The sequence below is a fragment of the Neurospora hispaniola genome, assembly GCF_033458365.1.
Source record: "Neurospora hispaniola strain FGSC 10403 chromosome Unknown B0T23scaffold_6, whole genome shotgun sequence".
NCBI lineage: Eukaryota > Fungi > Ascomycota > Sordariomycetes > Sordariales > Sordariaceae > Neurospora > Neurospora hispaniola.
The window spans coordinates 1,196,101-1,220,058 of NW_026944411.1; the positions used below are offsets into that span (position 1 = coordinate 1,196,101).

General features: G+C 53.0%; 7 protein-coding genes across 7 annotated transcripts; 4 read left to right on the top strand and 3 right to left on the bottom strand.

Moving 5' to 3' along the window:
• Window positions 1-122: 122 nt before the first annotated feature.
• On the bottom strand, window positions 123-2,848 carry B0T23DRAFT_189059 (NOL1/NOP2/sun family putative RNA met). Its single transcript, XM_062833192.1, has 6 exons — window positions 1,922-2,848; window positions 1,815-1,851; window positions 1,553-1,741; window positions 968-1,483; window positions 745-902; window positions 123-677 (listed from the first exon to the last, which is right to left on the bottom strand). Exons 1-6 carry the CDS (start codon window positions 2,736-2,738, stop codon window positions 154-156), a joined length of 2,241 nt encoding a protein of 746 aa, XP_062690672.1. The 5' UTR covers window positions 2,739-2,848; the 3' UTR covers window positions 123-153.
• Window positions 2,849-3,820: 972 nt separating this feature from the next.
• Window positions 3,821-9,279, top strand: B0T23DRAFT_189149 (clathrin heavy chain). Its single transcript, XM_062833194.1, has 3 exons — window positions 3,821-4,121; window positions 4,212-8,813; window positions 8,885-9,279. Exons 1-3 carry the CDS (start codon window positions 4,032-4,034, stop codon window positions 9,227-9,229), a joined length of 5,037 nt encoding a protein of 1,678 aa, XP_062690673.1. The 5' UTR covers window positions 3,821-4,031; the 3' UTR covers window positions 9,230-9,279.
• A 378-nt stretch (window positions 9,280-9,657) lies between these two features.
• On the bottom strand, window positions 9,658-10,352 carry B0T23DRAFT_189084 (uncharacterized protein). Its single transcript, XM_062833193.1, has one exon. The coding sequence runs from the start codon at window positions 10,144-10,146 to the stop codon at window positions 9,772-9,774; it is 375 nt and encodes a 124-aa protein (XP_062690674.1). The 5' UTR covers window positions 10,147-10,352; the 3' UTR covers window positions 9,658-9,771.
• Window positions 10,353-10,608: 256 nt separating this feature from the next.
• On the bottom strand, window positions 10,609-11,303 carry B0T23DRAFT_406249 (60S ribosomal protein L11; the record flags this gene model as incomplete). The annotated part of the gene is made up of 3 exons (XM_062839095.1): window positions 10,609-10,985; window positions 11,093-11,237; window positions 11,301-11,303. 3 exons carry the CDS (start codon window positions 11,301-11,303, stop codon window positions 10,609-10,611), a joined length of 525 nt encoding a protein of 174 aa, XP_062690675.1.
• Window positions 11,304-11,572: 269 nt separating this feature from the next.
• On the top strand, window positions 11,573-13,015 carry B0T23DRAFT_384316 (uncharacterized protein). Its single transcript, XM_062837468.1, has 5 exons — window positions 11,573-11,823; window positions 11,906-11,914; window positions 11,996-12,067; window positions 12,124-12,526; window positions 12,582-13,015. Exons 1-5 carry the CDS (start codon window positions 11,794-11,796, stop codon window positions 12,707-12,709), a joined length of 642 nt encoding a protein of 213 aa, XP_062690676.1. The 5' UTR covers window positions 11,573-11,793; the 3' UTR covers window positions 12,710-13,015.
• A 233-nt stretch (window positions 13,016-13,248) lies between these two features.
• B0T23DRAFT_430494 (uncharacterized protein) lies at window positions 13,249-14,199 on the top strand (the record flags this gene model as incomplete). Its single annotated transcript, XM_062840251.1, has 3 exons — window positions 13,249-13,321; window positions 13,638-13,710; window positions 13,926-14,199. 3 exons carry the CDS (start codon window positions 13,249-13,251, stop codon window positions 14,197-14,199), a joined length of 420 nt encoding a protein of 139 aa, XP_062690677.1.
• A 4,232-nt stretch (window positions 14,200-18,431) lies between these two features.
• On the top strand, window positions 18,432-23,396 carry B0T23DRAFT_322252 (pyruvate carboxylase; the record flags this gene model as incomplete). Its single annotated transcript, XM_062835284.1, has 12 exons — window positions 18,432-18,558; window positions 18,713-18,733; window positions 18,794-18,801; window positions 18,872-18,883; window positions 18,952-18,989; window positions 19,056-19,087; window positions 19,212-19,331; window positions 19,390-19,451; window positions 19,542-20,388; window positions 20,925-20,937; window positions 21,039-23,220; window positions 23,280-23,396. The coding sequence occupies 12 exons, from the start codon at window positions 18,432-18,434 to the stop codon at window positions 23,394-23,396; spliced, it is 3,579 nt and encodes a 1,192-aa protein (XP_062690678.1).
• Window positions 23,397-23,958: the final 562 nt, after the last annotated feature.

Sequence of the window (23,958 nt, forward strand, 5' to 3'; positions counted from 1 at the left end):
ATGAAGCAAAAAGTTTTTCTCGACTCGGATTAACTTTTGTTGTCGACATCTATAGGAACATAAAGGCTCTGTTAGTTGGTTGGTATTCCTAAGCCCTAAGTATATTGAACAATGCAAAAACAGACAGACAGAAATCATTACAACCCTTCCCTTTTACTTCTTAGCCACCTTCTTCTTCTTCTCGCCAGCCTTCTTCGGCATGGCGGCACCGGCGGTGGCCTTGGGCTTCTCCTCAACCTTCTTGGTGGGTTTGACCGCCTCCTTCTTAGCCTTGGCATCAACCGTCTTAGTCTGCTCCTCAACAACCCCAAGCTTCTCAATCTTCTCAGTCACCTCAGCAGCCTCCTCCTTACCAGCCTCCTTGGACGACTCCTCAGTCTTCTTCTCCCCCTTCTTACCAACAGGCTTCTTAAGAGCCCTAGGATCCAAGCCTCTCCTGCGCATAGCGTTGCGCTTAGCGCGCTCCATGTACTCCTTGTCCTCTCCATCATCAAACCCGCCAAAGTCATCCTGGGCTTCGCACTCGGCACCAATGGGCGTCTTGTCGACGACTTCTTGGGCTTCCTGGGAAGCTTGGCCGTCCAGAGGCTTGTTGGACTTGTCGACGCCGTTGGCGCGGACAGCAGTGGCGGGCGTGGGACCGAGTTTCTGGAACTTGGCGACGAAGAAACCGTCGACTAGAGGTTTGTGTTAGTGATGAAGGAGGGGAGGGAGGGAAAGGGGGTATGGGGAGGCGAAACGTACCGTTGTAAAGATGGGGGTAATATCTGCGGGTGAGCTTGAGGCTAGGGTGGAACGATTTACCCATGAAGCTGGTGAAGCCTTCCTTGCCGAAAGCCAAACCAGTCTCAACGAGCTTGACGTTGGGACGGCGGCTGAGTGCATAGGCAACGACTTGCTCACTGTTTGCGATCTTGTATTAGCGTCGTCTGAAAGTGAACAGTTAAGGACAATATGGAAAACGCACTTTTCCTCAACGGCAACGGAACACGTCGAATAGACAACGTAACCACCAGTCTTGCTGGCATGGTCAACCGAGTCGATAGCAGCCAGGAGAAGCTGCTTTTGGAGATGGGGGAGCTGCAGGAAGTCCTTCTCGTCTCTGTTGGTCTTGACAGAGGGATCCTTGGCAATGACACCAGTACCCGAGCATGGGGCATCGAGCAAGACTCTGTCAAAGCCACCCATGACCCTGGGGAACTCACGCGCATCGTAGTTGCATACGATGACGTTCCTCGCGCCTAGTCTGTGAATGTTACCAATCAAACCCTTGGCACGCTGCTTGCTGGGATCGTTCGCAAAGATCACACCGGTGTTCTTCATCAACGCCGCCATATGGGTGGTCTTGCCACCGGGGGCAGAGGCCATATCGAGAACACGCTCACCCTCCTGGGGGCAGAGAGCCATCACGGGCAGGAACGAAGAGGCGGCCTGGAGGATGTAGTGACCAGCCAGATACTCAGGCGTGGCACCGAGGGGAACGCTTTATGCCCCAGTTGTTAGCGATTTCCGTGTATCGCGTCGTTGTAGTCCTGATTTAGAATATACGTACTTCGAGTCAAAGACTTGCAGACCGACCTTGGACCACTTGCCTACAGGCTCGAGTGTGACACCGCGGTTGATGAGTGCTTGGGCAAGATCGCGGCGATGTGTTCGGAGGGTGTTTGTACGGATAACGACGGGGCGGGCACTCTCGTTGGCTTCGAAAAAGGCGAACGCCTCTCTGGGAGGGAACAGGTTGCTACAAACAGTCAGACAGTTTCCCCACCGGTGGTATCGCCGCAGACGGGCATGCGACAGGTTGTAAAACATACAAAAGCTTTTCAGCGAGGTACTCGTTGTAACCGTAGTCTGGCAAACCCTGAAGTTAACATTTGTGCATTTCACGAGAAGTACTGCGCAAGGAGCATCGGGTCCTTACAGGCACAGATATCCTTGATGAGTTGGCTGGTGTACTCGGCGCGACTCTTGCCCTCCTCCGCCAAATTCGAAAAGTCGTCCAGGATACGGATGGCGTCTGTTATCCTCGTCCTCAACATCTGGAGATCGGGCGCCAGCAAAGTTTTGGTCTTGGTCTGAAGTTGGTCGTCGTCATCACCGAGGTCATCACCACCAGCGATGTTGGTCTGGAGCGCCTCGTCGCGCAATTCGGCCTCGTTCTCCTCTGCTTCCTTCTCTCTTTGCATATCCAATTTCCTCGAAAGACCCTCAATGTTGGCGGCTGTGAGCTTCTCCTCTCTATCCTCTTCGTCATCCTCATCGTCAGAGAAGACGAATGCCTCCTTCTTGGTAACACCGTCCTGGTCGGAATCGTAAACCGAATCGTCGTCAGTGCCGAGGAAATCGTCTCCTAGCTTTTGAACGTCCATCTCATCGCCGTCGATATCAAGGTCCTCCAGGTCGGACGCGCCAAACTCGTCGTCCATCTCCTCGTCATGATCGGGCGAAGGCTCCTTTGCCTTCTTAGGCTTCTTGGACTCCTTGGACCTATGGGCGGGCTTTGTGCCAGTCTTCTTCACCTCCTTGACCTCCTTCTTGGCGCCCTTGACTGCGACAGTGTTGGAACCGGATGTCTTGGGCTGCTTCTTGACAATCTTCTGCTTCTTGGATCTTCTAGTGTCTACTTCGGTCGTGGTTTCGTCGAAGGGAATGCCCTTCTTGCGCTTGAGGTTGGCGAAGTGCTCCTCCGAGAGGGGCTCAGGAGGGCCCTGTTTCTGCATGCGACGTCCGACACCCATTTTGATGGTATTGCTGGTCGTCTGGTGGTGGTTGGGATGTTGTTGGGGTTGGTTTGAACACCGATAGCCCACCGTCGACAGGCGCTTGTGGATATTTCTCCGGGTCGATTTTCTTTTCTGAAAAAGCTTATCGATAGCAATGCCAAGTCTCTTTCCTCAAATCGGGTTCCACCCCACTGCGGTCCCAAAAGGTGAGCCATTGGTCAGTGCCCCACATGAGTCAAGCTGGGCCAAGTTCAGAATCCCTGTAGCAACAGCTGACGCTACCCCTGGAGCTGGGCTGTTCTGGAGTAGGGAACAGCTGCCCCTGGAGCCCGGCATGAACGGCGCCCCCGGAGGCAGGCGGCCTAGAGGTAAGGTACCTAGAGGTAGGAAATGGAAGGACCGTCTGACGGATCTCGCAGGAGGCGATCAATGCGGGCAAAGGAAAGTAGAAGGATGACGGGATGAGGGCGGGCAACCTGGACCGGGCGGACAGCTTGAAGCGAAGGGGGCAGGCAGGCCTCCCGGGCAGGCGCCTGCCGCCTGGTCTAGGCGCACCCGACGCAGGGGGAAGCACTGAATGGAGCCGGCGCCGGTGGGCGGTGGATGCCCCGGCCGCGAGGTCCCGTGTTAACACATCACTCAAAAGCAGGCAGGTAACCTGAGAGGTACTAGAGGTACCTTCCGTCTGCACTGAACGGTTGCGGCATGTACAAACACACTGGACAGCTGGAGAGGCATCTCACCTCAGCACCTTCCATCTTTCCTGCTGTATCTTTCATCTCTCACGGTAGTAACTGCCCGTAACAAACGACGTCTCCTCTTGCTGCTTTGCGTCCTTCAACAACCGCGATTCTTCTCTATTCTTTCTGCTGGAGCATTGAAGTGAGGTGACATTGAGGTACCTGCCCGCCTTTACTTTACGTATCTGTAACTGAGCGGCAAATCGCGACTCACCTCTCACCCACAGTTGGGCGGCGGGTTTTACACTACTGCGTACCTGCCTTCTGGACCTTGCGTTAATCCTTCCACTTCCAACCTCCTACCTACCTCTACCTACCTGATTCATCCGTCCTCTTCCCCCCTCCCCATTTCTCGGGAGCTCGGTCATTTTCCACCAAAGTACAACCAACCACCACCACCGCCTCCTTTCACGTCGCCGCCATTCCATTCAGTCCACGGAGCTCCACGAGCCTCCATTTCCCCCAATCTTTCTACTTCCCAGCGGATTCGCCTTCCAGCCGCTTTTGATAAGTTGGCTGCTAATCTTCGTCACTCTGCGCGCAGCTTAGCGCAACACCACCGCCCATCATGGCTCAGGCCCTACCCATCAAATTCCAGGAGCTGCTGCAACTCAGCGCCCTCGGCATCAACCAGACCGCCATCACTTTCAACACCTGTGTACGTTGTCCTCACCTTGCTCTGACCCTGCTGGTGACAGTTGTCGCGCCTCCTCTGGTACCCCTGCTGACGTGAACCCCCCGCTCCCAGACCCTAGAATCGGACAACTGGGTGTGTATTCGCGACAAGAAGGACGAGGCAGCGTCCCCTGAAGTCATCATCGTCGATCTCAAGAACGGAAACAATGTTATCCGACGTCCCATCAAGGCCGACAGTGCCATAATGCACTGGACACGCCAAGTAATTGCCCTCAAGGCTCAGGCGCGCACACTCCAGATTTTCGACCTCGAAAACAAGGCCAAGCTCAAGTCGACAAACATGAGCGAGGATGTCTTGTTCTGGAAGTGGGTTAGCGAGACCACGCTTGGCTTGATCACAGATGGCTCTGTTTACCATTGGGATGTCTTCGACCCGAACCAGCCCGCTCCGGTCAAGGTCTTCGATCGTAATGCTAATCTCCAGGGAAACCAAATAATTAATTATCGGACCAGCGCCGACGGAAAGTGGATGGTCGTTGTCGGTATCTCACAACAGCAGGGCCGCGTTGTTGGCGCCATGCAGCTTTATTCCAAAGACCGCGGTATCAGCCAGGCTATTGAGGGTCATGCCGCTGCTTTTGGCACCCTCCGACTAGAGGGCGCCCCGGAGGACACCAAGGTGTTTACCTTTGCGGTCCGCACCGCCGTCGGCGCAAAGCTCCACATTGTCGAGGTCGACCATCCCGAAACAAACCCCGTCTTCCCCAAGAAGGCCGTGGACGTCTTCTTCCCTCCCGAGGCCAGCAATGACTTTCCCGTCGCCCTCCAGGTTTCGCAAAAGTACGGCATCATCTACCTTATCACCAAGTACGGTTTCATTCACCTCTACGACCTTGAGACTGCCACATGTATCTTCATGAACCGCATCTCAAGCGATACTATCTTCACTGCTTGCGGTGACAAGGATTCGACCGGCGTCATTGGCATCAACCGCAAGGGACAGGTTCTCTTCGTCAGCGCTGATGAGAACACAATCGTACCTTACGTCCTCGAGGCACACGGCAACGAGCTCGCAATCAAGCTGGCTTCTCGTGCAGGGCTCCCAGGCGCCGATAATCTCTACCAGCAACGCTTTGAGCAACTCTTCAGCAATGGCAACTACCAAGAGGCCGCCAAGGTGGCTGCCAACTCTCCTCGAGGTTTTCTTCGCACTCCTCAGACCATCGAGCGCTTCAAGCGTCTTCCACAGCAGCCTGGACAGATGTCGCATATCTTGCAGTACTTTGGTATGCTTCTAGACAAGGGTTCGCTGAACGAGCACGAGACCATTGAGCTTGCCCAACCCGTTCTCGCTCAGAACCGCAAGCAGCTATTGCAGAAGTGGCTCAGCGAGAACAAGCTCGAGTGCTCTGAGAGACTTGGTGACATGGTCCGGCCCCACGACATTAACATGGCGCTTGCCATCTATTTGAAGGCCAACGCTCCTCACAAGGTTGTTGCTGGGTTTGCCGAGACTGGTCAGTTTGAGAAGATTCTGCCCTACTGCAGTCAAGCCAACTACCAGCCCGACTTTATTCAGCTTCTCCACCACATTGTCCGTGTCAATGCTGAGAAGGGTGCTGAGTTTGCCACGACGCTCGCCAATCACGAAGGCGGCCCGCTGGTCGACTTTGAGAAGGTGGTTGACATCTTCCAGTCTCAAGGAATGATCCAGCAAGCAACTGCTTTCCTGCTTGACGCTCTGAAGGATAACAAGCCCGAGCATGCCCACCTTCAAACTCGTCTACTGGAGATGAACCTCGTCAACGCCCCCCAGGTTGCTGACGCCATTCTTGGCAACGACATGTTCTCCCACTTTGACAAGGCGCACATTGCGAACCTCTGCGAGCAAGCAGGTCTTTTGCAGAAGGCCCTGGAGCTCTATGAGGATCCTGCGTCCGTCAAGCGGGTTATTGTCAACATCCCTGGAATGCCTAACTACAACCCCGAGTGGTTGATTGAGTATTTCAAGGCGCTGTCTGTTGAGCAATCGCTTGACTGCTTGGACGCCATGATGAAGCACAATATTCGCCAGAATCTCCAGACTGTCGTTCAGGTCGCAACCAAGTATGCGGAGCTTCTCGGTGCGCAGCAATTGATTGACCTCTTTGAGAAGTACAAGACTGCTGAAGGTCTTTACTACTTCCTTGCCAGTGTCGTCAATGTCACCGAGGACCCTGAAGTCGTATTCAAGTACATTGAGGCTGCCACCAAGATGGGACAAATTCGCGAGGTTGAGCGTATCTGCCGCGACAACAGCGTTTACAACCCCGAGAAGGTGAAGAACTTCCTCAAGGAGGCCAAGCTCAGCGAGATGCTTCCTTTGATGGTTGTCTGCGATCGCTTCAACTTTGTTCATGACCTGGTCCTCTACCTGTACCAGCACCAGCAGTTCAAGTCCATTGAGATTTACGTGCAGCAGGTCAACCCGAGCAGGACTCCTGGTGTCATCGGAGGACTGCTCGATGTGGACTGTGATGAAAGCATTATCAAGAATCTCCTAAGCACGGTCAACCCCGCATCTATCCCTATCGATGAGCTGGTGCAGGAGGTTGAGACTCGTAACCGCCTTAAGCTACTCCTGCCCTTCCTGGAGGCTACCCTCGCTGCCGGTAACCAGCAGCAGGCTGTTTACAACGCTCTCGCCAAGATATACATTGACTCCAACAACAACCCAGAGAAGTTCCTCAAGGAGAACGATCAGTATGATACCCTCACTGTCGGAAAGTACTGCGAGAAGCGTGATCCCAACTTGGCCTATATTGCCTATCGCAAGGGCCAGAATGATCTCGAACTCGTGAACATCACCAACGAGAACCAGATGTACAAGGCCCAGGCGAGGTATCTTTTGGAGCGCGCTGATAGGGAACTTTGGATGTTTGTGCTCAGCGAGAACAACGTCCACCGCCGTTCTGTTGTAGACCAAGTCATCTCGACAGCCGTTCCTGAGTCGACTGATCCCGCCAAGGTGTCTGAGGCTGTTACGTGCTTCCTGAACGCCGACTTGCCTGGCGAGCTTATTGAGCTGCTGGAGAAGATTGTCCTGGAGCCGTCGCCTTTCAGCGACAACCAGAACCTGCAGAACTTGCTTATCTTCACTGCCGCCAAGGCTGACAAGGCCCGTGTGATGGACTACATTCACAAGCTCGACAACTTCGCCGCCGACGAGATTGCTAATGTTTGTATTGAGGTTGGCCTGCACGAGGAAGCCTTTGAGGTCTACAAGAAGATTGATAACAAAGAGGCTGCTGTCAATGTTCTTGTTGAGCACGTCGTTAGCATTGACCGTGCTCAAGCGTACGCCGAGGAGGTTGATATTCCCCAGGTTTGGAGCAAGGTTGCCAAGGCTCAGCTTGATGGTCTCCGCGTCAGCGATTCCATTGAATCCTACATCAAGGCCGAGGATCCGAAGAACTACGAGGAAGTGATCGAGGTTGCCGTTGCTGCTGGAAAGAACGAAGAGCTCATCAAGTACCTCCGTATGGCCCGCAAGACCCTTCGGGAGCCTGTCATTGACACTGCTCTCGCTTTCTGCTACGCCCGCCTCGATCAGCTTCCTGAGCTTGAAGAGTTCCTGCGCGCTACCAATGTTGCCAATGTTGAGGAGTCTGGTGACAAGGCGTACGCCGAGGGCTTCTTTGAGGCGGCCAAAATCTTCTACACCAGCATTTCCAACTGGGCTAAGCTTGCCACTACTCTTGTCCACCTGTCCGATTACCAGGCGGCTGTGGACTGCGCCCGCAAGGCCAACAACATCAAGGTGTGGAAGGAGGTCCACGAGGCCTGCGTCAACAAGAAGGAGTTCCGTCTTGCTCAGATTTGCGGTCTTAACCTTATTGTCGATGCCGAGCAACTCCAGGCTCTTGTCAAGCAGTACGAGACAAACGGCTACTTTGATGAGCTCATCAGCTTGCTTGAGCAGGGTCTTGGATTGGAGCGCGCCCACATGGGAATGTTCACCGAGTTGGGTATTGCGCTGTCTAAGTACCACCCCGAGCGCCTTATGGAGCACCTCAAACTCTTTTGGAGCAGAATGAACCTCCCCAAGATGATCCGTGCTTGCGAGGAAGCCAACTTGTGGCCTGAGCTGGTCTTCTGCTACTACCACTACGATGAGTTTGACAATGCTGCTCTCGCCGTTATGGAGCGCCCTGAGAACTCTTGGGAGCACCAACAGTTCAAGGAGATCACCATAAAGGTGGCCAACCTTGAAATCTACTACAAGGCCATCAATTTCTACCTGGAGCAACATCCCTCGTTGCTCACCGATCTTCTCCAGGTTTTGACCCCGCGTATCGATGTCAACCGTGTTGTCCGCATGTTCCAGAAGTCCGATAACCTGCCCCTGATCAAGCCTTTCCTCCTTAGCGTCCAATCTCAGAACAAGCGGACCGTTAACGACGCTATCAATGATCTTCTCATTGAGGAGGAGGACTACAAGACTCTGCGCGACTCTGTGAACAACTACGACAACTACGACGCCGTGGAACTTGCCGGTCGTCTGGAGAAGCACGACCTTGTCTTCTTCCGCCAAATTGCTGCCAGCATCTACCGCAAGAACAAGCGCTGGGAGAAGTCCATCAACCTTTCCAAGCAGGATAAGCTCTGGAAGGATGCTATTGAGACGGCCGCCATCTCCGGCAAGACGGAAGTTGTCGAGGAGCTTCTGCGCTACGTAAGTGATTTTTCTTTTCTTCAAGCTCATCAAGTCACGTTGGCTTCCCTTACTGACATTTATCTCTGTAGTTCGTTGACATTGGCAACCGCGAATGCTACGTTGGTATGCTTTATGCCTGCTATGACCTCATCAGGCCCGACCTTGTCCTGGAGCTTTCTTGGCGCAATGGTCTCAATGATTTTACCATGCCGTATATGATCAACATGCTCTGCCAGCAGACCAAGGAGCTCGCTTCTCTGAAGGCCGACAACGAGGCTCGCAAGGCTAAGGAGCAGGAGAAGGAGAAGGTCGAGGACAACACACCCATTCTTGGCAACCGGCTTATGATCACTGCCGGCCCCGGCCAGGCATCCCCAGCTCCTTACGGACAAACCAACGGTTTTGTGCCGCAGCCTACCGGTTTTGGCTTCTAGAGGGCTACCCTGGTAGTTTCTCCATGCATCCATGATCCTGGACGGATCGCATCCGGTTTCCTCCTGTTACACAGTGAAGACCATCAGGATTCTGGAGTTTCAGGTATCCCTTAACTGGATCCTGTTGATGCTGTTCCGCTTGGCTGTCTCATGGTGGACGACAATCTTGCTAATATGCCACGATTTCAATGACCTGAGGATAAAACAACCCATACAGATGAGAGATGTAAATGGCTTTTTGCGAATGTCAGTGGGATGAAAAAGGGAAACGAAAGGGAAAGACGGATGGCAGGGTTTATTGATTTTCATGTTAGCCAGATCATTAGAGGCTCGTGGTCTGTTACAAATTTCATGTATGATATCTTATTTCATAATCAGAGCTTTTCGACTTAATTGACTTTTGATTACTACGTGTCATGATCCAAACGTGCCACTTTACGTGGTTCGTATCAGGTACCCTCTGTTACTTGACCTCGAGGAGAGATTCCAACGTGCTCCGGAGTTTTATCAAGCAAGAAAACATGCCCCTATACCTAGTAGCATCACGCAGCAGCTGTGCTTGATGATGTAGTAACCATACGAAGATAGTCTTGCAAACAACCTCCATCACTGGCAGTATCGTCCACAAGACTCCCCCACGGCCGGAGCAACATCACAAATGCCAGGCGGTTGCAACAATGATGTAGTATCCGTACATGCTCCATCCCAATGGCAATGATCGTGCAGCCCTTGGTGCTTAGATAGCTCATCTGCTTCGTTCTTTGAGCAATGACAGCCAGCGACGGTTGATAAACCATTATGTAAAGCCAGCCGTTAGGCCGTTTCTTTCTTACCTTCAACCAAGGGCAATGAAAACTTCCAGCCTTACTCGATGGCGCAAGAAGACATGCCGTTCCTATTCCACAGAATCTGCACATGTCGAGTATATATGTATCGTGGGCAAAACAGCCATAGCCGGAAATTGATGAAGCGCCACGCGCCGATGATTGATGGCTGGCTGTTCAGGTTGTCACTGGGATAGAACTGATCTACTCGAGAGGCCAAAGGACAAGATATCCTTGTTTCACATAACTTCATGAAGGTAGGGTAAGCCGGCATAATGCCGGTCGGTCTCTGAGGCCGCAGCTCGACTGTAGATTCAGATCAAGCTAGATTGACGAAGTCGCCAATAAGAGGTATCATGGTGCATCTACAAATCCTGGATTTGGTGTTTTTTTTTCCCCGAAACCAATACCAGAATAACGCCCACCCGGAGAAAGCCCAGAAACTGCCGCCGAGCCCCAAACTCCCTCTGGTCCTCAAGAAGCGGTAACTTCAGATCCTCCACCATGTCGCCAAGCTATATCACACAATCCTTTTCAGGAAGTAATGGGGACAATTTAGCGGACGATGGCATCGAAGCGAGACTTGAACCACTTGACAGTGTCGTCGCGGGTGATGCGGTGGGTGGCACCGACTCTGCTCTTGGCGCGGCGGCGGCGGGAGACACGCTCACCGGGGCGGGTCATGCAGCAGTAGAAGTCCATGCCGTAGATACCGATACCGGGGTCGTACTTGATGCCGAGATCGATGTGCTCGGAGATACCGAAGCCGAAGTTGCCGGTCTCGGAGAAGTTGCGCTTGCGGAGCTCGTACTCCTTGACCTTGAGGCCACGCTCGAGAATCTCCTCAGCCTTGGGGCCACGGACGGTGACGTGGACGGAGATCTTTTCGTTACGGCGGATACCGAAGGTACGGACGGTGTAACGGGCCTTGCCTGGTTGATGGGGAAAGACGTGTTAGGGCCATCATTTCTGCGTGTAGATTTCGATTTCTTCGTTTCTAGAATGATCGTCACGTCGGCGAGAAGAGGTCAAAACTTACTGTAGACGGGGGTTTGACCGGACAGCTGCTCAAGCACCTTGGCGGCACGGGTAAGTCTGTCACCAGACTCGCCAACGCAGATGTTGAGGACGAGCTTCTGGATGCGGAGCTCCCGCATGGGGTTCTGGGCCTTCTGTTCGGTAGACTTTCACATGATGACCGTCAGCAAGTGATTCCAGATACCACGGAATTGATAGCTATCGCGTACCATGGTGCCGGTTTTGTGTCGAAATCCGCCGTAAAGGAAACTTGACCGTCGCGATGCTCGGGAGATTTCCGTGGCGGTTGACGATTTTTGTTCAGCAATTTTGAGATTGTGGGCACCAGGGATGTGGGATCCATCCCCACCTGTCCGCCACTTGGCGAGCGGCAGGCAAATCGCAAGAGGACAGTGAAGGCGCGCAAGCCTAGAACTGAAAAAGTCTTGGCACACATCGTTGCGCTGGAGGGCTCGTGCGAGCCTGTCTGGTGGAGCGGGCGAGAGGTGCTGTGAAACGGGACGCCTGTGTTAAGTTCTCAGCCTCGCGCCTTGCAAAACCGAAATCGACCTGATTTCATCATCCAACCACACGCGACTCTGAAGCCTCCCCGCGAAGAGCTGTTGAGAACGCGACGACGAAGTTCAAGCAACTTTGTCGAGAAACCAAACGGTTAATTTTTGTACCATTTGAACAGCTACTCTGTAGCAAATAGTCGCAAAGATGGCGTCGACCAACAAGCAAGGCAAGATGGTAAGTCATCGCTCCCCAATCCGTGCTGCCGCTTGACGTATCAATGTTGACGCCAGACAACTGACAAGGTGTGATATCATAGGCCGGTTACGTACGTACTTCGCGCTCTTGGTTACTATCGATCTCGAACAACAAGGATGGCACGAAGAACTGACGGTTTTCATGCCAACAGATCAACTACCGGATGCGTGTCACTCTTAACGATGGCCGCCAGATGACCGGACAAATGCTTGCTTTCGACAAGGTACAACCTGGCACTTGTATCATTCAATCTTGCCGATTTTGCTGACATTTTGGCAGCACATGAACCTCGTCCTCGCCGATGCTGAAGAGTTCCGTCGCATTAAGCGGAGACAAAACAAGCCTGCCGCCCCTGGCTCGTCTGCCCCCGCCGTCCAGACCGTCGAACAGGAGGAGAAGCGCACATTGGGTCTTACAATCATCCGTGGTGCCCATATTGTCTCGCTCTCCGTCGAATCGCCTCCACCCGCGGACCCGAGCGCTCGTCTCGGAAAATCGACTGGTGGAGGACTTGCTTCAACGCTCCAGGCTGGTCCTGGTGTTGCTCGACCTGCTGGACGTGGTGCTGCCGCTCCTATCTCGCTCGCCGGTCCCGCCGCTGGTGTTGGCGGCGCTGCGCCTCCCCCGCCGTTCCCTGGGTTTCCCGGTGCTGCACCCCCCGGTTTCCCCGGCCGTGGTGGCCGTAAGTTATCCTTCGTGGACTTGATCAGTGTCTCATTTGCTAACACTTATCTCAGCTCCTCCTCCCGGCTTCCCTGTATTCCCTCCCGCAGCTGGCTTCCCCGGTGCCCCTGGTTTCCCTCCCTCGTTCCCGCCCCCAGGCGCTGGTGGCCCCGCTGGCTTCAACCCGCCTCCCCGCAGATAAGGAGGTTGACTGCTCGATTTTACCGCTAATTTACTGATCCAATCCGATGGTGTATTGTGTTCGAGAGATGCTAGAACTCCCCTGCATGAAGCGGGCTTGGATGAAAGGAAATGAAGCTCTGCCATGGTTCAAGAGGTGTGAATTTTACGCTGGCGTTTAGGGGGTTCACTGAAAACAGTTGTTTAGAGCGGGATAATTACCTGCGTTTTTCAAGCATGAATCAGGGATATAGCATTGCGAAAACATGACAAACATCACTACAAATAATGAAAACCATAGCACCACGTTTAGAACCACAGTTTTGCTGCCTGCCCCTGTTAAGCAGGTACGTATCTCCGATCCATAAGGCTGCCCCACTCCATAACAGCGCCGAGCTGAGCATTTGGCAGCCTCACCCATTCAGCTGTCCTGAAGGTGAACGGGTCCGTGCTGAGAGCGGACGGAACCCCAACTTTGCAACATTTCGCTGTGTTCGCGGGCCATCCAATCTCTCTATCGGTGACGCAAAGCCGGTATACAATCCGTTCAAAACAGTCAAAATGGCCGCCTTTGTGAAAGCGATCAATGCGAAGATCAGGTCTCATCCCGTTCTGAACTATGTCTGCTCAACGCGTAAGTCTCCATATCCCAGTTTACCCCAGCCAGCTGAGCGACCCGCCTGGTCTCGAGTCGTGATCCCAGACCCCCCCGGGTGGGCCAATCCCCGATAATACTGGGGCGTCCTCACGACCCGGGCCATAAGCATCATGGTGAAGGATGTTTAGGGGTAGAACATCACCAAAGACACGATTCTACCGGGGCATGTTTAAAGACCGTAGCGCTGCATAGGCTGCCGCAGCATGATGCTTGTTGGGACAACCCGGTGAAAATGGGACATACCTTGCAACTAGACGTCGGACACGCTGCTGATATACCAATGTGCTCGCAGACTTCTGGGGCCCTGCCTCTAATTTTGGTATCCCCATCGCGGCTGTGATGGATACACAGAAGAGTCCTGAACTGTGCGTGCCCCTTGTTCATCAACCAACCTCAACCTATCTGCCTTCTATGTTCCTCACTCCCATCTGTTATGAGCTTTCTGTCTCAGTCCTCCTAACCTACAGCCTTTCCTTTTGATAAGACCCCTGGGATATTCATTCTCGTCTCAGTCTCTAGCCCACTCACCACAACAATGAACGAACCCAACAGACCCCCCTCTTTCTAACCTTTTACATAGGATCTCCGGCAAAATGACATTTGCCCTCTGCATCTACTCGGCTACCTTCATGCGCTACTCGCTCGCCGTGCAACCCAAGAATTACCTCCTGTTCCTGTGCCACGCCGTCAACGAGACGGCCCAGTTGACGCAGGGTTATCGCTACCTGAAGTACAACTATTGGGGCGGCAAGGAGAAGGAGGGACTCGTGAAGGCAGTGGATGCGGGTAAGGATAAGGCGAAGGAGCTGGAGGCCAAGGCTGAGACTAAGGTTAAGGAGGTTGTTGGGAAGTAAGGAGAGATGGAGAGCGTGAGTGGTGAGGAAGAAGCATGGTGCCTGTCGAGTACTTGACCAAGATGGATGGACCGTGACCGACAGGTCGTCAGTCGATGTTGGTATGGACTGGGTGTGATCTGATTATGAAGAGTCAAAAGAGGGCCTCAAGAAATGTTGTCTCCGTCGAGGGTGTGTGAAGGCCACCACGAAGAGAGCCCGGAAGTTGTGCTGTACCTTGCATTTGCGAAAGAAGCACGGAGTCGAGTGTCAGATCTGTCATGAAATCAGCAAGATACTATCATGTGAGACGGCGATCAATGGGCTGAGGAGCAACGGATACATACGGAAATAGGTGACTTTAGGCATTTCTTTCTCCACGCGATCATCTATCGACCAATTACTTTCGGTCTCTTGTCGACTCAAGGTGGAGAGCACTAGCCGAAAACATGAGGGACAGCTTTGGACTCCACGATGTAGTGCCGTTGGACTTTGGTGTTGTCTGTTGCGATCTTGTCGACGACTGGATCTGGAAGTCATAAGACTTATCTGATAGTCCTGTTAAGGAGCGGTGTGGTATGTAAACTGATGTTTACGGTCTTGATCTGAAGTGCTGATGAATATCCCGAGATACAAGTAGACACGAAGCCGCGTACGTCGACGAACGTCATTCGCGGGTTTTAGATACCGACCTCGGGGACGAACGTATTCGCGGATCGACGGAAATACCTAGCTATAATGGCATTGGGAGACGGGTTCGACATTGTAAAGGAAATACAGGTACCTTTTTAGGCATGGTTTAATCCTGCTGTGTGAAATAAAGTTTAAAAAGCTAACAGCCACATAAGGAAAAGCAACCCATGTCTACCTATAAACGATCGGATCTCGTCCCGGTATGTAACCGAGGAAGAAGCGAAGTGGTGAAACCCGCTCCGGCCCCGCCCGACCACATGTGCACAACCGAAGTCCCCGCGCCATCCCGTTCCCGCCCTCCCTCCCCCCCGTTCGTTTCGTTCGACACGCGGAGAAAAAAAGGGCCAAGAACGGGTTCGTCGGTTTTACCACATGAGTACACTGTAGAAGGTATGTAATACAATCCACCTTCCTCAGCTGGTTAAAACCTGGGGGCTCCTTTTTATTTGATCTTTTACTTTTTGTTGAGTGTAAGTTCAACAGGGCAAGGTAAAACAGATAAACAGGGTAAGGCAAGACAAGAAAAGGCGTATGATCTGCAGGGCTGATAGGAGGAGCCCCCTATGCAGTTTTGACACTTGGTTTCAGTGATCGGCTTGGCTACAACTCTTTAGACAAGTGGGCTTGGAATTGACGTCGGTGTGTTTGAGATAGACTGTCCCGGGACGAACAATTTCGGCTGTGTGACGGCTAAGGTCTTGAAATCAAGATTATGTGATTAGTTCGTTGGTTATGATAGAACAGTAGCGGTGATCCAAGAAGCTCAAGGAGTCCAAGAACGGCATATGATACATGAGGCTCGTTTGCTGGTAATGCGTTGGGGATTTGTGTCGTAGAGGCTTAGTGTACCTCTATTGTACCATGATTTTCCGCGGTATGTTTCTCAATTGTATGTTACGGCTCTCAGTTGGAGAGGATAGGATGGGCCAATCTAGGCAGAGCACACGTCTGAGAATCAGAGTTTCGACTACGGAACACCGGAAAATAGACGCGAGACATGAAGATATGATCACATAGTGCTGAGAAGCAAAGGCTTAAGCTTGCCATTGGTATTGATGGTCTGCAGTACAGTATTGCCGTCGGCCGGGGCGTCAAGAGACATCCGCCACGACAATGAACGTCCAAGAGTCGAAAACGAAAATAGCTAGCGTCGTCGCTCATCAACCCTGTTGTGCCTGTCTAGCCTATAGCAAGGTTTCCTTTTCCCCAAACGCAACATTGGAGATATTGTCGACACCCGAAACGTCTGTGAGAACGAAAAATGCCGTGCTTATCCTCGGTTGTTGATGCGAGAACATGAGGAGATCGGTTGCGAGATCTATCAGATGATCTTTTGGGTCAATGGTGTGTTTCGCCTTTGACTCGGATTTCTCGCTTCTGTCGAAAGCTGATGAACTGGTTGTTGTAAGGGTAGAAGAAGACGCCCCAGAGTTCGAAACTTCGAACCAAAAAGTCCCGTCGCCAGTTGTTATGACTCAAAAAGGTGATGGCAGACCCAAAAAGACAAATCCAGGGCAGGGCGGTCGTTATAGTGTAGTTGTGGGTACCAAACCATGTCAGAGCCCTGGATCATCCAGTCTCCGGTGTCGCACCGCCGGCTGTCACTGTTAAAGCCAAAGGTTGCAAGGAAACGTGCCCACGGATCTCACAGTGTCAGTAGGCATGCAGGAGATAGTGTACACCCGCAAGGTTCTTGGTTACCAACCCGCAGGATCCTGCTGTGCGAATAGCCTCAGAACTCACCTCCAGAGATACGCAGACTGTAAGCCGGATGTGAAAATAAACCTCAATGCTATCTCCACATGGGGTCTCCAAATCAAAAGTGGGGCTGTAAAGCAGGAGGGTAGGCTAAAGTGGTGGATCTATCCATAGAGGTGGTGTACGAGGCAGCAGCTAGAAAGACGCGAAGTACCGATACACCCAGGAAATCATGTTTTGGGGCAGTTGTTCGCGCTGACGATGCACGTGCTGTGAAGCCGTGTCGTCTGTCTTCGCGATACCGAATCTGGAACCGCCCGGACCAATGACAAGCCCCGGATGACCCATTCATTTCGATTCATCCCCGCTGCCGGCCCCGGGCCGCCGGCTCTTTCATCACCCACATCGAAGTACATCTTGATTGATGAAGGGTGAGCCTTCCCAGCACGTTATGAACCTGTCTAACTACCCATCGTTGTCTGGCTACACAAAGAGGCAACATGGACCAGTAGGAGGAGTTTGACAACAGGTGCGATGAATGGCATTCTCCCAATGCGGGGCTCCCTTTCGGCGCCGGGCCCTTTTTGGTTGACATCATGAATGTCAAGCACGGCCAGCCTGGCTACCAAACGTATGTTATGTCAAAAAATGTCACGGTGGTTCTATTGTTCGTCAATGGTGATGTTTCACGATCCTCATCCGCGAGCGTGACTGCAGCATGCATGCCTCTTCGCGGCTCAGTTTCAGAGCTTTGCATATTGTAGTGTACATAGTAGTGTACAAACTATCCCAGCTTGACCTTTTGTGTGTGATGACATGCCGTTGCAAAGCGCTATTGCAAAAGAGATAAGTGAGTTTTCTATGTCATAAGCTTGAGTCACCAGACGGGGTCTTGGCTTGCGGAATTTTCTTCATTAAGACGCTTGGAAGCGGCAGACTCAAGAAAGTAGCGGGTGGGCTGAGGATCTGGAGGTCTCACTTGGGAGGGGTAGAGGTACATGTACGCCACCAAGAACTCCTGTCTACGCAGTACGTATAGCCCCCGGCCACCGCAGATGATCTTAGCAAGTGGAAGCGATGCATGGCATCGATCCGTCAAAGCCATGATAAGTAACGACCCCACAAAGCGACGATGAATCGCAAGATGGGACTGGCAGGTTGACTTACAACGGGGATCCTTGTTCAAGCTGGTTACTGTCAGGACCAGAATCGTCTTCTTCTCCTTGGCGTGAGTTTTATCCATTTTTTTTTAGGTCCCGCTCCGGTAGACGAGCTTCATGGATGGTCGAGTCTGACTCTTTCTGCCACTTTTTCCATGTCGCTAGACAGAAATCCGCTCATAAGCCGCGTTGTCGTCCAGGCCTCTCCCTCTTCTGAAGTCCTGCCTCCATCAATTTTTGCCCTCTTTGCTTTACTTTTCTGTTCGGCCAAACAGTGTGCCCCTCCCGTAGTTCCTGGATCGCCCTCTGCCCTTCTGTGTAGTGTACATCACCAAACGTAGACTTCGCTTTCGAGTGGCCCCCGGTTAGTGTAGTGCATAGTAGTCTGAGCAGCAAGGTACCCATCCACCATCTAGATCTAACCGGGGCTCTGTGAGCTTGTCTTGGCTGTACTTACAAAACTAGCGTTTTCTCAATGTAAAGGTGTACAATGTGCTCGGTACAGCCAATCCAACCTAGTCTGTCTCGTCGCTGTTTGGGTGCAGCACGTCGCGCCGCCGTAACCCTGCCCGATAACCCCACCACCGGGACAGACCCCTCGTCATTGTCTCAAGACTCAAGTAGCCCGCTCCCCCTCCAAACTCGCTACCTCACCAGCTTTTCTCTTTTCAACAACTACGACCTTGCGTCAATTGAGTCAAGATGGCCTCCGACAAGCCTGCCGACCAGTATGCGGAGGTGTTCGAGGAGGGCGATGTCCCCAAGGAGGCCCAGACCGTCCACCGCATCCGGGCCAACTCGACTATTATGCAGTTGAACAAGATTCTGGGTTAGTCGCATTCGCATTCCGTAGAGACGGACGGTGCTTGGTGTGCGGTTGCCGGCTGCTTGCAAGAGTGTCGCGATCAACTGAACCTCTGCGCGCAGAAGTCTATGAGGATGTATCGAGCAAGTTACTAACGTCGGTTCTTTATGCGAAACAGTTGCCAACCGTGGTGAAATTCGTAAGTAGTGACCTGCCCCATCACGTTTTCCCCGAGCGATGCGCTAACAGTGATATTCAGCCATTCGTGTATGTCTAACCGCCATGACCACTACAACATGAGATGAAAATCGTACTTATTTTTGATACCACCATACAGATCTTCAGAACTGTGAGTTACCAGTATTCTCGCCGTCCATGTCTTCGTGGTGGGCATGGCTGACCTTGAAAACTGCGCAGGCTCACGAGTTGTCTCTTCACACCATTGCCATCTTCAGGTAAGCGCTTCTTCCAATCCATGTACCAACATCCGTTTCGTTCGATCACCGTCTAACTTTTATTAGTTATGAGGACCGCCTCTCCATGCACAGACAGAGTATGCGCGATTTCACCTTCCCCCAATCTCTCATCGTCGATTCAGCCTGGGCCAAGGCCAACGCCAGCGCCCTGGCTGGCGAGCGATACAGTCACAGTTGCAGTTACTGATGCTAGGAACGCAGAGGCCGATGAGGCGTACGTCATTGGCAAGCGTGGACAATACACCCCCGTTGGTGCTTATCTCGCCTCCGACGAGATCGTTAAGATTGCCGTCGACCATGGCGCTCAGATGATCCATCCCGGTAGGATAGAACCGTTCACCTGAAGGCCTTGACGTCGCTTTTACTGATCCTCCCATAGGTTATGGTTTCCTCTCTGAGAACGCTGATTTCGCTCGCAAGGTTGAGAAGGCCGGTCTTATCGTGAGTTGCCCAGACCACGCCTAGCTAGAGCGCGGGGTTCATGTGATTCGCCCAATGAGGAGTGCATGAGCACTAACCTGTTCTCTTTAGTTTATCGGCCCTTCGCCCGAAGTGATCGACGCTCTTGGTGACAAGGTCTCTGCTCGCAAGCTTGCCATTGCTGCCGGTGTCCCCGTCGTCCCTGGTACCGAGGGTGCTGTCGACACCTTCGAGGCCGTCAAGGACTTCACCGACAAGTACGGCTTCCCCATCATCATCAAGGCTGCCTATGGCGGAGGTGGTCGTGGTATGCGTGTCGTCCGCGATGAGGCTTCCCTGAGGGAGTCCTTTGAGCGCGCCACCTCCGAGGCCAAGAGTGCCTTTGGCAACGGCACCGTTTTCGTCGAGCGCTTCCTCGACAAGCCCAAGCACATCGAGGTCCAGCTTCTTGGTGACAACCACGGCAATATTGTCCACCTGTACGAGCGTGACTGCTCCGTCCAGCGTCGCCACCAGAAGGTCGTCGAGATTGCCCCCGCTAAGGACCTTCCCACCGAGACTCGCGATGCTATCTTGGCCGATGCCGTCAAGCTCGCCAAGTCGGTCAACTACCGCAATGCCGGTACCGCTGAGTTCCTTGTCGACCAGCAGAACCGCTACTACTTCATTGAGATCAACCCCCGTATCCAGGTCGAGCACACCATTACTGAGGAGATCACCGGGATCGACATTGTCGCCGCTCAGATCCAGATCGCCGCTGGTGCTACTCTTGAGCAGCTTGGTCTCACCCAGGATCGCATCACCACCCGTGGTTTCGCCATCCAGTGCCGTATCACCACTGAGGATCCCGCCAAGAACTTCCAGCCCGATACTGGCAAGATTGAAGTCTACCGCAGCGCTGGTGGTAACGGTGTCCGTCTCGACGGCGGTAACGGCTTTGCTGGTGCCGTCATTACTCGTAAGTGATTTCCCCTTTCCCCATTCATGCCCCAAAGACCTTTCCCAAAGACCCCAAGACCCCAAATGCATCACTTGATGAGTTTTCTGCCCTCTATGGGGCATTCCTGGTATCTCTCGATGCATATTTGCATCAATCAGATGCATCGCGATATTAGAGGAGTGGCATCGACTGCTCTCCGAAGGCCTTTTGACATCAGCGCGAGGCTTTTTTGCAACAAGAAACTGCATGCAAATTTGAGAAGAACACCTCAATTTCTGGCGGCCTGTTGCTCCATTCACATTGAAGCATTTGTTTCGCGGTAAACAAATGGCAGGTGTTTGGACCCACTAGTGTGGGGCCGACCCAGAAGACCCATAAATTGTCAGGGGGTTGGACCGTGCGTCATGTGCAGCCTCAACTCATCAACATATCTTCACCCTCGCCGTCGTCAACTCGAATCATCACACCTATCAATCACCATCCTCATCCATCACTACCACTCATCAATCATGACCACCTATTAAGATTATGTCACTAACATCGATGAATTACAGCGTTCTACGACAGGTAAGTCGTTACGCAATCCTTAGCGGATCCCGACCTCCATGACCACTGTCTATCTGTCGATACTTGTACTAACCTTCCTCTCTCTCCTCTCTCAACGGTAGTATGTTAGTAAAGGTGAGCTGTCGAGGTTCCACATTTGAAATTGTCAGAAGAAAGACCTTACGTGCCCTGATCGAATTCCGGATTCGCGGCGTCAAGACCAACATTCCATTTTTGGCTTCTCTCCTCACACACCCGACTTTCATCGAGGGCAACTGCTGGACTACCTTCATTGATGATACGCCGTCGCTCTTCGACCTAGTTGGAAGCCAGAACCGTGCTCAGAAGCTCCTTGCTTATCTGGGCGATGTCGCCGTCAACGGCAGCAGCATCAAGGGTCAGATCGGTGAACCCAAGTTTAAGGGTGATATCATCATCCCCGAGCTCCATGATGCTTCTGGCAACAAGATCGATGTCAGTCAGCCTTGCACCAAGGGCTGGCGCCAGATCATCCTCGAGCAGGGCCCCAAGGCCTTCGCCAAGGCTGTCCGCAACTACAAGGGCTGCCTTCTCATGGACACCACCTGGCGTGATGCCCACCAGTCTCTCCTTGCCACCCGTGTGCGTACCGTCGATCTGTTGAACATCGCCAAGGAGACCAGCCATGCTCTCCACAACCTCTACTCCTTGGAGTGCTGGGGTGGTGCCACCTTCGATGTCGCCATGCGTTTCCTCTATGAGGATCCTTGGGACAGACTCCGCAAGATGCGCAAGCTTGTGCCCAACATTCCCTTCCAGATGCTCCTCCGTGGCGCCAACGGTGTTGCCTACGCTTCCCTGCCCGACAACGCCATTGAGCACTTCGTCGAGCATGCCAAGAAGAACGGTGTCGATATCTTCCGTGTCTTCGATGCCCTTAACGACATCCACCAGCTCGAGGTTGGTATCAAGGCTGTCCAGAAGGCAGGCGGTGTTTGCGAGGGTACCGTTTGCTACAGCGGTGACATGCTTAACCCCAAAAAGAAGTACAATCTTGAGTACTACCTTAAGCTCGTTGACGAGCTTGTCGCTCTCGACATTGATGTCCTTGGCATCAAGGATATGGCTGGTGTTCTTAAGCCCCACGCTGCTACCCTCCTCATTGGCAGCATCCGCAAGAAGTACCCCGACCTCCCCATCCACGTTCACACTCACGACTCCGCAGGTACTGGTGTCGCCTCCATGGTTGCTTGTGCCATGGCTGGTGCTGATGCCGTTGATGCTGCCACTGACAGCTTGTCTGGCATGACCTCTCAGCCCAGCATCAACGCCATCATTGCTTCGCTTGATGGCACTGACAAGGACACTGGTCTCAACGTCCACCATGTCCGTGCTCTTGACACCTACTGGTCTCAGCTCCGTCTCCTCTACTCGCCCTTCGAGGCTCATCTCACTGGCCCTGACCCCGAGGTTTACGAGCACGAGATTCCTGGCGGTCAGCTCACCAACATGATGTTCCAGGCTTCCCAGCTTGGCCTCGGCTCTCAGTGGCTTGAGACTAAGAAGGCCTACGAGGAGGCCAACGACCTCCTCGGTGACATTGTCAAGGTCACCCCTACCTCCAAGGTTGTTGGTGACTTGGCCCAGTTCATGGTTTCCAACAAGCTGTCCAAGGATGATGTGCTGGCCCGCGCTGGCGAGCTCGACTTCCCCGGCTCCGTCCTCGAGTTCCTCGAGGGTATGATGGGTCAGCCCTACGGCGGTTTCCCTGAGCCTTTCCGTACCAAGGCACTTCGTGGCCGTCGCAAGCTCGACGCTCGCCCCGGTCTCTTCCTCGAGCCCGTCGACTTCGCCAAGGTCCGCAAGGAGCTCGCTCGTAAGTTCGGCAGCGTCACCGAGTGCGATGTTGCCAGCTACGTCATGTACCCCAAGGTCTTTGAGGACTACAAGAAATTCGTGGCCAAGTTCGGTGATCTCTCCGTCCTTCCCACCAAGTACTTCCTGTCCAGGCCCGAGATCGGCGAGGAATTCCACGTCGAGCTCGAGAAGGGCAAGGTCCTCATTCTCAAGCTCCTTGCTGTCGGTCCTCTCTCCGAGAATACCGGCCAGCGTGAGGTGTTCTACGAGATGAACGGTGAGGTCCGCCAGGTTACCGTCGACGACAAGAAGGCGTCGGTTGAGAACGTGAGCAGGCCCAAGGCCGATCCTACCGACTCCAGCCAGGTCGGCGCCCCTATGGCCGGTGTTCTCGTTGAGCTCCGTGTCCACGACGGTACTGAGGTCAAGAAGGGCGATCCCCTCGCCGTTCTCAGCGCGATGAAGATGGTACGTTGTCCACCACACCCCTTTACGCAGATGACTTAATACTAACTCGTACACCATAGGAAATGGTCATCTCCGCTCCTCACAACGGTGTTGTCTCTTCCCTTGCCGTCCGCGAGGGTGACTCCGTCGATGGCTCTGACCTTGTCTGCCGCATCGTCAAGCACGGCGACAAGTGAGTAACTAGATGATTGAATGACAGGCTGTCATTCCATCGTCAAAGACTCGAGGAAATAGAAGCAATTCGAGGGTCACGCAACAGAGCTACCGACCAAATTGTGTTTACGCTTCCACGACGAGACGAACATTTCAAAAAGAAAGAGAAACGGCGCGTCGTTGTTCGGAGTCCGGCCGGGTTTTTGTTACTTGGGAATGATTATATGGCACATGGATTTTGATATGAAGAGCTGGATGGAGGGACGGATGACATGAACATTAATTCCTCCAAAGACAATTTGGGCACATCGAGGGACGCCGGGCCGGGCTCTTCAAAAGCCCAAGCAGCGTGCAGAGAGTGGAGCTTGTAGCACTCGATACCTCATGTATGCATGAAGCAAAGTAGTGATTTCATTTCATTACATGGTAAACTCTTAGGTGTCCTCCTCAAACCATACAGCTCGCAAACCGTAATTGCAAACATTTTGAGTTTGAAGTAACATGACTCTGACTGGTTGTTGCCTTAGAACTGCGGATAATTGCTTGCGGAGTACGATGAACAATTACGTGTAGCACCCAACTGTT